The sequence below is a fragment of the Lissotriton vulgaris genome, chromosome 7 (genome assembly GCF_964263255.1).
Source record: "Lissotriton vulgaris chromosome 7, aLisVul1.2, whole genome shotgun sequence".
Classification (NCBI taxonomy): domain Eukaryota; kingdom Metazoa; phylum Chordata; class Amphibia; order Caudata; family Salamandridae; genus Lissotriton; species Lissotriton vulgaris.
This window is the reverse complement of record NC_141695.1, coordinates 676418276-676431860: the sequence shown is the minus strand read 5'-3', so window position 1 is coordinate 676431860 and position 13585 is coordinate 676418276. Positions and strand designations below refer to the sequence as shown.

At 44.3% G+C, this 13585-nt stretch overlaps 1 protein-coding gene across 1 annotated transcript in view; it reads right to left on the bottom strand.

The window, feature by feature from the left end:
- RAB11FIP4 (RAB11 family interacting protein 4) overlaps positions 1-13585 on the bottom strand; it is a 1047208-nt gene that overhangs the window by 43317 nt on the left and 990306 nt on the right. The window contains exon 7 of the mRNA XM_086929407.1: positions 5029-5064. Coding sequence (XP_086785533.1) covers positions 5029-5064 — 36 coding nt within the window. The remainder of the gene's footprint in view (positions 1-5028; positions 5065-13585) is intronic.

Genomic DNA, 13585 nt, shown 5'->3' with positions numbered 1-13585 from the left:
CCCCTCTAGATGGCAGGTTTCTTCCTCTCGTTCGACTGCAAAAAGAGTGCCTTTGTGTTGTTTGGAATTGCCACTGATGTGATGCAGACTGCGGCTGGCTCGTGATGTGGTGCAGTGTCCCTGTTTGAAACCCACCTCTTCCTGTAGGTCATCTAGTAGGGGGGGTTCTGCTTGTTGTTGACCCCTGAACTTTAGGGCCCCTATTGATTTCACGTTTTCGTTGTCTTTTTTACTTTGTTGCAGTGTGCCGTCTTCTGCTTTTCAAAACAAATGTTCATCCTTGAACGGGCTGTTGAAGATGTTGGCCTGTACTTTATTCTTGAATCCTGATGTTCTTAGCCATGCATGGCGCCTTAATGTTGTAACTGTCACCCAATATTTTGCAGCTGGTTCTGCAGCATCTAGTGCTGACTTTAGGCATGTATTTGCAATACCTTTTCCCTCTTCAGTTACTGCTTTAGCTCTGCCACCTCTTCCAGTTCTGATGGGCAGATCTATTTAGCACAGCGTATGAGTTTGCTATTCGCCAGTGTGTTGCAGCTCCTCTTATATCATTTCTAGTGGGCGACCAGAAGTAGTTGGGATATTTGCTCTCATCCTGCCTGTGGCTACAATGATTGAGTCTGCCACTACACTGCCCTGGATGTATGCTAGGTCTTTGGAGAAGTGCTTACACTTTTTCTCCACCTTAGCAGTCACTGCCCTGTTGGCTACTGGCTCCTTAAAAGCCTCTCTCCCTTCATCCATGATGCTTGGGAGCATTGTGAAATACCGGATCTTGTTTTGAGATGGTACTAGTGTCTCCAGTAAGAACATGTCTGTGCCTTCTCTTCATCCAGCAGCACCCCGTATCTCTCAGCTGCTTTTTTGACCAGTTGGTTATGCATGCTGACATCTGTGGGTGATGGCCTCGAGGAGTAGGTATCAATGGCTTCCTCGGGGGGGGATCTGCCCTGAGATCCTGCCATTGGTCTTCGACACACTCTGATTACTCAACGTCTTTATATAAACTATGTCCTTCTGTGTCATCTTCTTCATAAAAGAGCTCTTGTTTCTCTTCTTCCTGAGGCTCAGGTGTGAGGGGTGGTTCTAGTTCTTCCATTCCCTTCCCTTATAGGTTTCGATGGAATCCTGAAAGCCTGTAATGAAGCATCAAATTACTTCTTTTTCTGTAATATGGCTGCCATTTCAGCTTTGAGCATTCTTTTCTTGCGCTCTACCTCAGGTGCATGTTTCTCGGCGTTGAGGGTAGGTGGTGCTCTTTTTTTTTCATGGAAGATGCACCTGTTGTTATTGTATTCTTTTTTTAATCTCTGCTTTGTTCTTCTTTCGACGTCAACGTTTGTTCGGCACCTTTCCCAACTGCGGTATCCTTTGGATGGGACCCAAGGGGATCTTTGTGCTTTGTCTTGCTTTCGGTCGGCGAGATCTTCAGCGCCAAAGCTGGCTTTTGTTTTCGGGAGTCTGTTTTGACTTGACCACCATTATGTTTTTCTGTGTAACCTGTCCATATCTTTTTCGATGTCGATTGTGTTTTTTTTATGTCAGAGACTTCTCCTTACGCTTCTTCAGCAGTGTTATCTTTCTCCTCACTGGACAGCCCCAAGTCTCTGAGTGAGGTAGTGTCCTTTTGGCTCTGCATAGCGTAGTGTGCACACCTTTGTTTGAATTCAGCGACCTCACCTTAAACTCCTTACAGGCCTTGCCGGATTACGGGTCCCAAGGTAAGCATAGATTGCAGACTTGAGGGCTGTCCCCTCTGTACAAACTTGTGGCAGCACTTTGGGCAGAAATGGAACGGAGTGTTCTCCATTTCACAATAAGCAGGGGTCCCCCTACTCACCACCTCTCTTGATGACAAAAAAACTCCATCTACTTTGGTTTTTGCTTGAAGTTCGCAGATATCACTTCCTTCAGTTTTCCAGAGTTTCACTTCACCTCCCTTCCCTTGGACGGAAAAACTCCATTGTTTCTTCTTAATTCTCCTGTATCTTGGAGATCTTCTTAATGCTTCCAGGCCCAAAGTTGGTAAAAAGAATCGAAAGATGGCGACCAAGAATGGGGCTTCCAGGAGACCATCTGACTTCAGAGAAAGTTGGAACATGCAACAAATGGTGGGGAGAGTCGACGGCCAGGAAGCAGAAAAAAGACCACACCATATAAGACATTCTGGCTCAACCACCAGATGGTGAAATAATGTACACAATGTGAATCCAGAAAAGATTCAAACGGCAAAAAGGCTGTTTTCCCCTAGTAAACTGCTCCTTCTTGGTCATTATTATGGAACTCTGTACTGGTCAAACTGGCAAATATTGATCATAAGAGATGAACAATCATCTCTTGTGCATGATTTCATTTCTGGTGAGTTCCTCTGATCAAATATTACCTGACCACTGAATGATCAGCTCAGTCCAGAGGCATGGATGTCCAGAGCCTCTCGGCTAGTTCTAATGGACCAGGTACTGATGTTTATTGATCACTACATTGTTTTCTAGATGCAGATAAAGGAAGAAGAGCAGGGGTTGTAAATGTTCTGTCAGAGGCAGTGTAATACGCTTCACAGTACGTTTACACACATGTTGGGCTCACTGGAGCAAAAACGAAAAAGCACAGGGAAGAACAGCACAGGGAAGGGGAACATACTGCCCAGATCCATGCAGTGGACTTGGTCTCAACAAAAAAATTAAGCTTGCATACGGAGATTTTATCCATATATCCAACAGCCTATCAGGATAAAATTTCCTTTTAAACAGAGATTATTTTATTCTACAAAAGTTGGACACTGATACATTTGTGATAACCGCTGGAAACTAAAAAGATGGAAGTGTTATTATATGCCTGGGAAGATTCATTTGACTTGACACTTCTTTTTATGCTTTTAGAAGCCTAAGCACAATGTGTGTATTTTCGATGGTTTGTCATCAGGAAGGAGAAGTTAATAAATTAAAAACAATGAAATGCTGAGTCCACCGCTTTTTAGTAGAATACTGTACACGCCTTGCAAATTACAATGATATAATCACAAATCAGGCAATTAAGGTACTAGAGATATTCTAATTTTGTATATTGTGACGCATATATGTGAGTATGTGCCTTTAGTACTAAGAAGAGGCTTGCCATTATTCGTGTGTGAGTGTTGACTTTGCTTTATGACACTAAATTGCATATTTTAAATAAATACCTTCTTTATTCTGCAGCCTGTAAAATGTATATATTCAAGGAATATGTTCATTGTTTCATGCCACATAAAATGTATCCATGCCATTATTGCCGAAAAAAGTGGATGTTATAAACGAGCTCCAGAATTGGACGCCAGGGGTCCCACTAACTGTAACTGTGAAAAATTCTAAAGAACCAGGAGAAATGTATTATGCCTGCCTATGCATTCACCAGAAGAAATGTATGCCAGCCTAGGCATTCACCAGGAGTAGTGTATGCCTGCCTAGGCATTCACCAGGAGAAATGTATGTCTGCCTAGGCATTCACCAGGAGAAATGCATGCCTGCCTAGGCATTCACCAGGAGAAATGCATGCCTGCCTAGGCATTCACCAGGAGAAATGTATGCCTGCCTATGCATTCACCAGAAGAAATGTATGCCAGCCTAGGCATTCACCAGGAGTAGTATATGCCTGCCTAGGCATTCACCAGGAGAAATGTATGCCTGCCTAGGCATTCACCAGAAGAAATGTATGCCAGCCTAGGCATTCACCAGGAGTAGTGTATGCCTGCCTAGGCATTCACCAGGAGAAATGCATGCCTGCCTAGGCATTCACCAGGAGAAATGCATGCCTGCCTAGGCATTCACCAGGAGTAGTGTATGCCTGTATAGACATTCACCTAAAGGACAAGGCCATTCAAAGGGAGTGACAAACCACCTAACTGTACAGGGGTGAAAATATTTTCAAAGGAGAATATGGAAGCTGGTTATCACCAGCTACAACTACACCCGGAGTCCAGGTATACTACTATCTTCCTCATCCGTGGGGCTGAGAAGGTCTAAGTGACCAAGTGTAGCTATTTCCTACTTAACAGCTGAGATGTTCCGGAACACTGCTAGAGAAGGTCTGGCAGGGCATTGAGGTGTACTCATAGTGTCTTGAGTGATGTTCTCCTTTCATACACTGAAACTTAGTTCCAGTACATCTTCATACAATAACATTCCTACAAAGATTCAGAAAGACTTCCAAGGATCATTTTATGGATAAAGATGACCCGCCCAGAACTAAGCTCACACACATGCACACACTCCTCAATATGAGCATGCCCTGGACATCATAGAAGGCCCTATTTCTGTGCCCTATTTCTGTGCACTGCCCCCCACAAGCCTGGATTAGGTAATCCTCCTACAGATCAGGTACTAGCTACTCATTTTTAAAATACACAACATTTTTGCATACAGAATCTTTCCATGATCAATGCGTATATTTTTTAAATACGATCTGCTGGACGTAAACTCACACTACAAGATTCCATGAGGTTATCCTGCACATTTAACAATATAGTCACTAAAGATATTTCCCATTTCAACAAGGGCAAAACATTATTATTGTCACAGAACAAAAGTGGCATAGAGCATAGTGGGAGAACACAATGGTATATCTGTCCTTAAAGAGGTCTTTAAAAGGTAGTTAAACTCTGTAACACAACTGTAACTAACTAGTTGGGCCAATTGGTGCTAGAGATGAGCCAAGTCTAAAAATACAAGCAACGGTGTTTTGCAAACTCTATATTTGACAATATAAATTTTTGCAACCGTATTAAATACTATAAACATATGTAGAGGACTGGCTACGTTTCTCATTGATTGTTGGAAACTGTAAAGTGTAAAAAGTCACCTGTTCAGTGGGTTTAAGATAATATTAAGCCTTAAAGCAAATTCCATGTGAATTCAGCATTGTCTTTGCCAATTAATATTAATATATTAATATACATTTTCGCATCTTATATCAAAAGCATTTGAGCCAACTTTCCGTATTTGTCTTTAGAAAAATGAACACTAGATATATTTAAAATGTAAATGTCCTTACCTCCCAACAGCAGTGCTTGATATTTTTCTATTAGGGCTAAAAAAGATACAAAAGAGAAAATATAAGTTATACATGATATTGATTCTGGTCACCAAAAATACAATCACAATTCGATTGCCAAAGCACCACACCTACCACAAAGAATTGTTTACACCATCAACAGTCTTTACTTTTATGATTAAATCATGACTTCAATAAGTGAAATTGGCACATACGAGTAAATTGCTGTGGTTCTTCCTGTAACATAGACATCTCTCTGTATCTAATAAAGTTTCCTCCTCTTCATAGGAGTTCAAAGATCCTCCCCATAGTTCTGTACACTGTGCGCTGTTCGATGCACACTTCTACTGCATAGTGGTAAATAATAGCTATGTCTGCACATGAACAGAGACATCATTACATACATGATTCCACAGGGACTGCAATAGTTTGGAAGGGGAAAATGTAAATGTAAATGTACAGGAATTTATATAGCGCAAATCACCGAGCGGTTTCTAAGCGCTTGCTTAGGGAACCAGTCCTGGTAATTCCCCTGTGAGATAACCCTGGCAGGGTATCCGCAAGGTGAAAGCCAGGCATCCCGCCGCGAGGGGCCGTTGTGGAGATTAAGCAAGCTATTGCCCAGAGTCGCAGAGGGTGAACCCGTGAATCGAGTAGGCACCGGAGCGAGAATTGTCGAGTCCATGGACATTTTTAGGACTCAAGACCCCGCCGAGCCGGGAATTGAACGCTGGTCCCGGGCTGACCTCTGCTTCCAGGTCTGCCTCCTCTAACCAGTGAGCCACACATCTGAGTTCCCCTGCCAGGAGCATGACGAATATTCCAGGACTCGGATGGCCATTATCAGTGCACACGCCTAGCACATGAAAGAGGAGGTGGGCTACTTTCATGTCAGTTCATCCTCAATCTTAAATGCTTAAGGCTCCTTACAACATGAGTGTTCCTTGTGGAGGGGCGTAAGCACATATGGGAGAAGAAGTTGGCTTTAACAAGCTGTCATTGCAAGTGTGACATCACAGGACATCCTAAACAGGCTTTGCACCCATGGACAGGTAACTTGAAGCAAGCTACATGTTTCCGACACTTGGCATGAGCACTAAAGGCTAAGTGCAGACAGATGATCCAAACTTTGTGTGCTTTATTCTAGGAAAAGTACACATAGACTAATATTCAACAGGGGTTTTCAATGTTAGCATCTCAAGCAAGCTAAACATTTAATGCAGTAATAGAGGGCGGTATTTTTAAAGACAACACCAAGTATTATGGTCTACGTTGTGCGTTGCCTTACTATGAATTCAGTATATAGTATTGCACATATATGTAGCCAAAAATGTTGGCAAAACTCCATGCTCACTGGTACCTTCAATTCTATAAATAACGTATTTCACATTCCAGACAGTGAAATCATGTTCAAGTTTTATCATCTGAAAACATATTTTGCCAAGTAGTTTGGTGAAATGTTGCCGGTTTTTTGAGGCAGTGTTCATAGGACTAGGAAAGCTTCGGTCCTCCTTCCTGCTATAATATCTCACGCTCCTCGTCACGCCTTTGTGGCCTCACGAGGGATCCACTGCCACAGTTTGCAGACCACAGCATGCTCCACTGAGGCATGGGCCGCAAAAGGATTTCTGATCCAGAGACTGGCTGGTGAGGCCCGCATGCGCACTCGGGTGGAAATTCCGCCTATGTGCTTAGTAGGAAAACAATACCCTAATTTACTGCATACTAGCACAGAACTTTAGAAACAAACTCCTTCAACCTATTAATGTGTAAGCAGTTACCTGCAAGGAAAGACTAGAGGGGTGCGCGTGCATTTTGTGACGTTCTGTGTATTCGGTGGCAAGGGATGTGTGCTCCCCTTAATTATCAATGACTTCTGAACCCCGTAACCAGTGTTGCTATTCAAAACGAAAGTAGATCCCACCCTTAAATCAACAAAGAGCACAAATGCGACGGTCCTTCACACTCTAGAGTCTAGACTCAATAGAGCTGAGCTCCCAAAATAAATGCTTCCCCTTAAAAGTAAATGCAGACAATTAGTGTGACAATCACCCTAAACCACAGGGCAATATTGAATAATGAAAGGCTGCAGTGCCCACTCGCAACAAAAAGCAAATAAATAAGTGCAAGCGCATTTATCGCGACAACCACTATAAAGCCCTAATCAATTCAAAAACCAAACTCCCCCCATAAAAACAAAACAAATGTATGTCAATCCCACTGTTGCTTCCTACTCAAGATAAAGCAAGCACTGGTAAAGCCAAATAGGGCTGACTTGAATGTGCTTAGCTAAAGCATGTAATGTTAGCACATTAGTGTGAGACACACAGGAGAGACTAAGCAGGACTGGCAGAGAGGGCTGTAGTTGTGAAGTAGTCTCTCATGCAGTTCAATACAAGCACTCAAAAACAAATATAAGGATACATCCAAACAGCTAATAGGTTTAGGTGAGAGAGGAATACTCCCCTGTGCTATGCCAAATTGTGAAGACTCGAGCCACTGGCTTTAAGAGGGTAATTGAAGGAAGCCACTGGTTAAAAGGGGCATACCCAAGCACAGTCTATGTATATTGTTAGTAGGAGAGCTGCACTGTAAAACACATACCTTGAAAAACTACAACCAATCTGTAGCTGCCCAGCAACCTCTACAATTTATACAGGTGCAACATCATGACTGACCTTGCTTTTCATCTAAATATCAGACCAGGATGAATCCAGCATTGAGGGTAAGGCGTCAGTACGAAAAGGTGGACTGTGAGGTACGCACCTTGTGTAAGGGTGACTAAAGGGGTCCCTGAGGCCTTTTCCATGGGGCCCTGATGACCCTCTATTAAGGTATCTATGTGACCTAGAAACAATAGGTCGCCACAAGTGTTAGTATATACAACGTGTATATGCTTACTGAGGATCCGATTCCATCCTGAAACAATGCCAGGGACTCCGTGAGGTTCGGGTACTAAGTACCCTACACCCCAAACCTAATTTTTTCTTACTAAGTTTTTTTTATTTTTATTTTTTTATTTTCAGAGTTTTATATAGCGCTGGCTAGACCTTGAGGTATCAGAACGCTTTACATGAGGATCAGTGATTTACAAAATTAAGTCAGTTACAGGAGCCATCCAGGCGTCGACAAACATATTGCTGTTTTTAAGTCACAAAAGTTAAATGTGTCGGAAAATTAAAAAAATTAAACTAAAAGTAAGAACAATATGTTATTTCATGGTATATTATTCTCAGGAAAATAAAAAAATATACGACAAATAATATTTTCCTCTGTTTAAACAACCTCAGGTACGATCTCCCTCCATCACTTTATGATCAAGGGCACAATTATAACAACACGAGAGATACCAGAAGTCTGAATGCAGGAACCTATAAAGTGTTCATTCTGTAAGACAAAACCAAAAGGTTAATGTATGAGATATAACAATCCTAAGTGATATGGATGTAGAACTTGAGGAGAAGAAATGACTGGAAAGACAGCCTAAAGAGTGCTTGAAAAAGTACCCATCAGCCCGCTCAATAGCGGAGCATCGTCATCTGGGTTGTATGGTTGAAATTGTGGTATCCAGTGTGCCCTTCCTCAGGACAAACCTGAGGCTAGCAGAACTTGGACCACTTTGTTGACCCTCAACCATTAAACATTTCTTCTCCTCAAGTTCTATAGGTTCCTGCATTCAGACTTCTGGTATCTCTCGTGTTGTTTACTGTTAAGTTGGGGGACAAGGTACCAATAGGTCTATAAATACGACTCCCCTTAGGCCCTCTTTCACCCTCTGTAATTTGACACAATTATAACAAGCATTTACAATGCAATGGTTTTGCCTTTGTTAAAGTTAGAGCTATTGGCATTGCTCTTGACACTCTGAAGCTCCACTCTGAAGCTCCACTCTGAAGCTCCACTCTGAAGCTCCACTCTGAAGCTCCACTCTGAAGCTCCACTCTGAAGCTCCACTCTGCACTCTGAAGCTCCACTCTGCACTCTGAAGCTCCACTCTGCACTCTGAAGCTCCACGCTGCACTCTGAAGCTGCACTCTGAAGCTCCACTCTGAAGCTCCACTCTGCACTCTGAAGCTCCACTCTGAAGCTCCACTCTGCACTCTGAAGCTCCACTCTGAAGCTCCACTCTGAAGCTCCACTCTGAAGCTCCACTCTGCACTCTGAAGCTCCACTCTGCACTCTGAAGCTCCACTCTGAAGCTCCACTCTGCACTCTGAAGCTCCACTCTGCACTCTGAAGCTCCACTCTGAAGCTCCACTCTGCACTCTGAAGCTCTACTCTGAAGCTCCACTCTGAAGCTCCACTCTGAAGCTCCACTCTGAAGCTCCACTCTGAAGCTCCACTCTGAAGCTCCACTCTGCACTCTGAAGCTCCACTCTGCACTCTGAAGCTCCACTCTGCACTCTGAAGCTCCACTCTGCACTCTGAAGCTCCACTCTGAAGCTCCACTCTGCACTCTGAAGCTCCACTCTGAAGCTCCACTCTGCACTCTGAAGCTCCACTCTGAAGCTCCACTCTGCACTCTGAAGCTCCACTCTGAAGCTCCACTCTGAAGCTCCACTCTGAAGCTCCACTCTGAAGCTCCACTCTGAAGCTCCACTCTGAAGCTCCACTCTGAAGCTCCACTCTGAAGCTCCACTCTGAAGCTCCACTCTGCACTCTGAAGCTCCACTCTGAAGCTCCACTCTGCACTCTGAAGCTCCACTCTGAAGCTCCACTCTGCACTCTGAAGCTCCACTCTGAAGCTCCACTCTGCACTCTGAAGCTCCACTCTGAAGCTCCACTCTGAAGCTCCACTCTGAAGCTCCACTCTGAAGCTCCACTCTGAAGCTCCACTCTGAAGCTCCACTCTGAAGCTCCACTCTGAAGCTCCACTCTGCACTCTGAAGCTCCACTCTGAAGCTCCACTCTGCACTCTGAAGCTCCACTCTGAAGCTCCACTCTGAAGCTCCACTCTGAAGCTCCACTCTGAAGCTCCACTCTGAAGCTCCACTCTGAAGCTCCACTCTGAAGCTCCACTCTGGCTGAACATAACAGTCTGCAGTTTCACACGTTACATTTGTGTTAGCTGCATTACGTCATAATTTATTGTCAAAGGCTGGTTCAAATATGTTCTTTCAATGTTTCAAGCTGTTTTCAAGCGTTCACGCTTTATTACAAATCACAAAAAGATGTTAATATTTCACTTCTGTTCTTGGATTTTCGTCACAATATAAAACTCTGAATATAATCTTCACAAAAGTTATTTACAAAAGTTTAAGCTATTGCCATTACAAATTAAATACATTATTTAACAATTAATTTAACAAAAAAAATAAAAGCCATTGTTATTTGTAATATCAATACATCTAAATCCCGTAAATAAAAAACATGTTGCATTACAAATGCTATAGGTGTCACATTTGCGAAAGTTATAACTATTGGCATTGTAAATGACAAAGCTATTAATTTAGCTTTTTTAACAAACACATAAATAAATAAAAATGCCATTTATAAGACCAATAGCTCAAACTTTCCTGATGCGAGACCTATTGCATTTCCAATGCTTGTTTTTGTTTCACTTTTACTTGCGGCGTTACAGTGTCCTTGATAAGTCGGTAAGCACTATGTTTTTTGAGTCAGTCGATTTTGATTGACCGGCAGTCCTCAGCTAGTCATAAATCCATCATTTAGAGGCCAACCCTTCATTTGCAAATAGCCGTGCTATTCGAAGGTTTCTGACTACACAGTTAATCAAGTACTAAGGCATCTTTTCTTGACCTGGACTTTTCAGCGCTCAATATGGGGGAGTGTCACAGTGATCATCAATTGCCAGTGGCGCTTCTGTTTATTGAATGTGGCAGAGCAGCCCCGTCTGTGCTCTCCACGAAATAACTGAGCTGTCTGGAAGACTCAAGTAACCAAAATAGTCGCTGCTAACATTTTTTGTTTGCACAGGTCGTTATTTCATATCCGGACTGGGCCGACACGGCTGTTCAATCTTCTGAGGTCGATAAACTGAGTGCTGGTAATGTGCTGCTAATGTGTGCAGTTATTTTCCAACACTTAGAAAGGGACGAATTTGAGATTTTAGGTTCACAGATGCCAAGAAGGTTCAACGTGGAGGCATAATCGTAAGGTAGGTTCAACAACATTTTGCAGCCCACGCCCATCTGTCAGTCACGTTCAGCAATCATAGACACATTATACCCTGTGCGGCTCATCTGTGCGGTACACTGGTCATGCTTTCAGAATAAACAAGGATTTGCAATGCAGTAGGTCTCGCATTTGCTGGGTCTGAGCTCTTGGCATTGTAAATGACAATGCCTTTGTTTTGTTTTTTTAAATCTAAATAAAAGACATTGTAATTTACAATGCTAATAGCTTAACCTCTCGCAAATGCAGGACCTATTGCACTAAATGCTTGTCTTGTTTGCTCGCGGGCGCTGCGGGGGAGGGGCATTGCTGCTTAGTGCGATAAGTTTCACTTCCTGCTAGTTCACCGTTTCGGCATGTCGAGGGTCCGTGAGTGGAGCCGGATATGGAGGTAAGTGCGCCTGGTAAGACCGCAGCCAAGCCAAGGGTCACTCCGCCTAATGCATATTTGCTATTATCACAGCCCTTCCCTCAAAATACACTTGCTTGAATCACTGTGCCAGCGATGGCTTTGTGCCGATACTAAGGATGTCTGTTGTTCTGCTGCTCTGTGAACGTTCCCATGAGAGGTCATGGGGTCATGGGTTATCAGCCGTTTACAAGTCACAGACTCCCATGGCTGGAAGCTTATGACCCAGCTTTACTTTAATATTCATGGCAGCCCTGGCAGCTTCTTTTCCCCTCCCTACCTCCTTTCGCTTTTCTTCTTGGTTCCGACAACTTTCGTTTTGTTTGTGTGAGTGGTAAGGGGGCGGAGGGCTTGGTTGAGGGCAAGTGTCTGTTACGGAGCTCTCGCCACGAAGCTCCGCCCCCTCCCCGGCTCCACTCCTCAAACGGTGATTTCAGATCTGTATGCAATATTAACAAAGCAACGCATGGCCGCCCGTGCTTTCCTCGTACTCACTAGTGTTAAGAGGCGGTGGCTTCCGAGTTTCGAACAGCACTTCGCGCTGCAGGAGGTCATTGACAGTCACTAGTCAGCCCACTACCGAGCAGACTGACCCGGACCCAGCCCAGTCCATCCAGGGCTTTCAGTGGCATTCATCACAGTGTCTCACCGGAAGGCGGGCATCAGAGAGAAGCGGGAGGGGGCGGGAAAGGGGGAGGAGAGAGCTGACGACGGCCGGCCGGAGCACGAAGGCGGGCACCAGGAAACAAGCGGGAGGGGGAGCAAGGGAGGTGCCGGCAATGCCGGAACAGAATCGGGGGCGTTCCCGGCGTCGCGTGACGTCGGCAAAAGCCAAAGAATGTCGGGAACGCCCCCGTGTCTGGTCCGGCATTGACGGACAGGCCCCTCATCCAATGGCTAGGCTCCATTTATGGAGCCAGCCAATGAATGACGAGGGCCGACCCAAAGCCACACTACAGTTCTCATTAGGTTTTGGCTGCGCAAAAAAGATGCGCAGAGCGCATCTTTTTGGCGAGGCAAAACCTAACAATACAGTTGAAGTTCCCATGGAAGCCAAAAGAGGGCGACAGAGGCAAGCGCTCCAGCTCAAGAAGGAACAGCGCTGCTGATGCTGCCTCATTCAGGAGCAAAGGATAACAGAGGCCCAAGGATGGATTCCTCGTCTCTGTCAAAAGGATGTTCTCTCCTTGCTGAAGATGCTGATGGGAGCCTCCAACCCCAGGTCTTGGATCTTCAGGCAAAACGCTCGCTGGCCGAAGAGTCCCCAGGAGCTGGGCCTGTTTTCACTTCAATGTACTCAGACTGGGTCACCACATTGGTTTTTAATCTCTTTAGCTATTGTCAAAGTGCCTCCCTGATCTCAGGGTGCATGCCCACTTTCCAACAAACCGAGTTTTTGGAGAGCGAGGGGATATCCTATGATGAAGCAGGACACCTGGTGGTGAGTGAGGACATACTGTCAAAGTGGTTCTACACAGAGTTAAGGGTTGAGGCAAAGAAATAATGCACCTGCTTTCACCTGTGGCTTGAGAGTAGTGGGGATGGTGCTTGTGAATCCAACGAACACAACCCTGTCTGTTCCTTCAAGGGTAAAACCCAAATCGCAATGAAAAATATGGAATCAGCACCCATCCAAGAAGTGTTTTTTTCATTAATTTCAAAGGTCCATAATGCATATAGGAGTCTTGTGATAAATGAATCCGGATTCCAATGAAATTTTCTTTTCCAAAGTTCTTTATTATAATGATACAAATCAGGTAGTCCCTGTCGAGATGCTGCCCTACCTGTTAAGTGCAAACTCGCGCTGGCAACCATGCCCTTTTCTGTTTAACAAGATCGAGTACGACAAGAACAGCAGCACAGGCACAAGGAGGTTATAGACAGGGACTACTGAACCTGCATGAGCTACATTTCTGTTAACTCACGTCATCAAGATATAAAGAAACTGGCTTATTCTGCTGCCTCCAAGAAACTAGCTTAATCTGCTGCTTTCAAGAAACAACCGCAAGATGT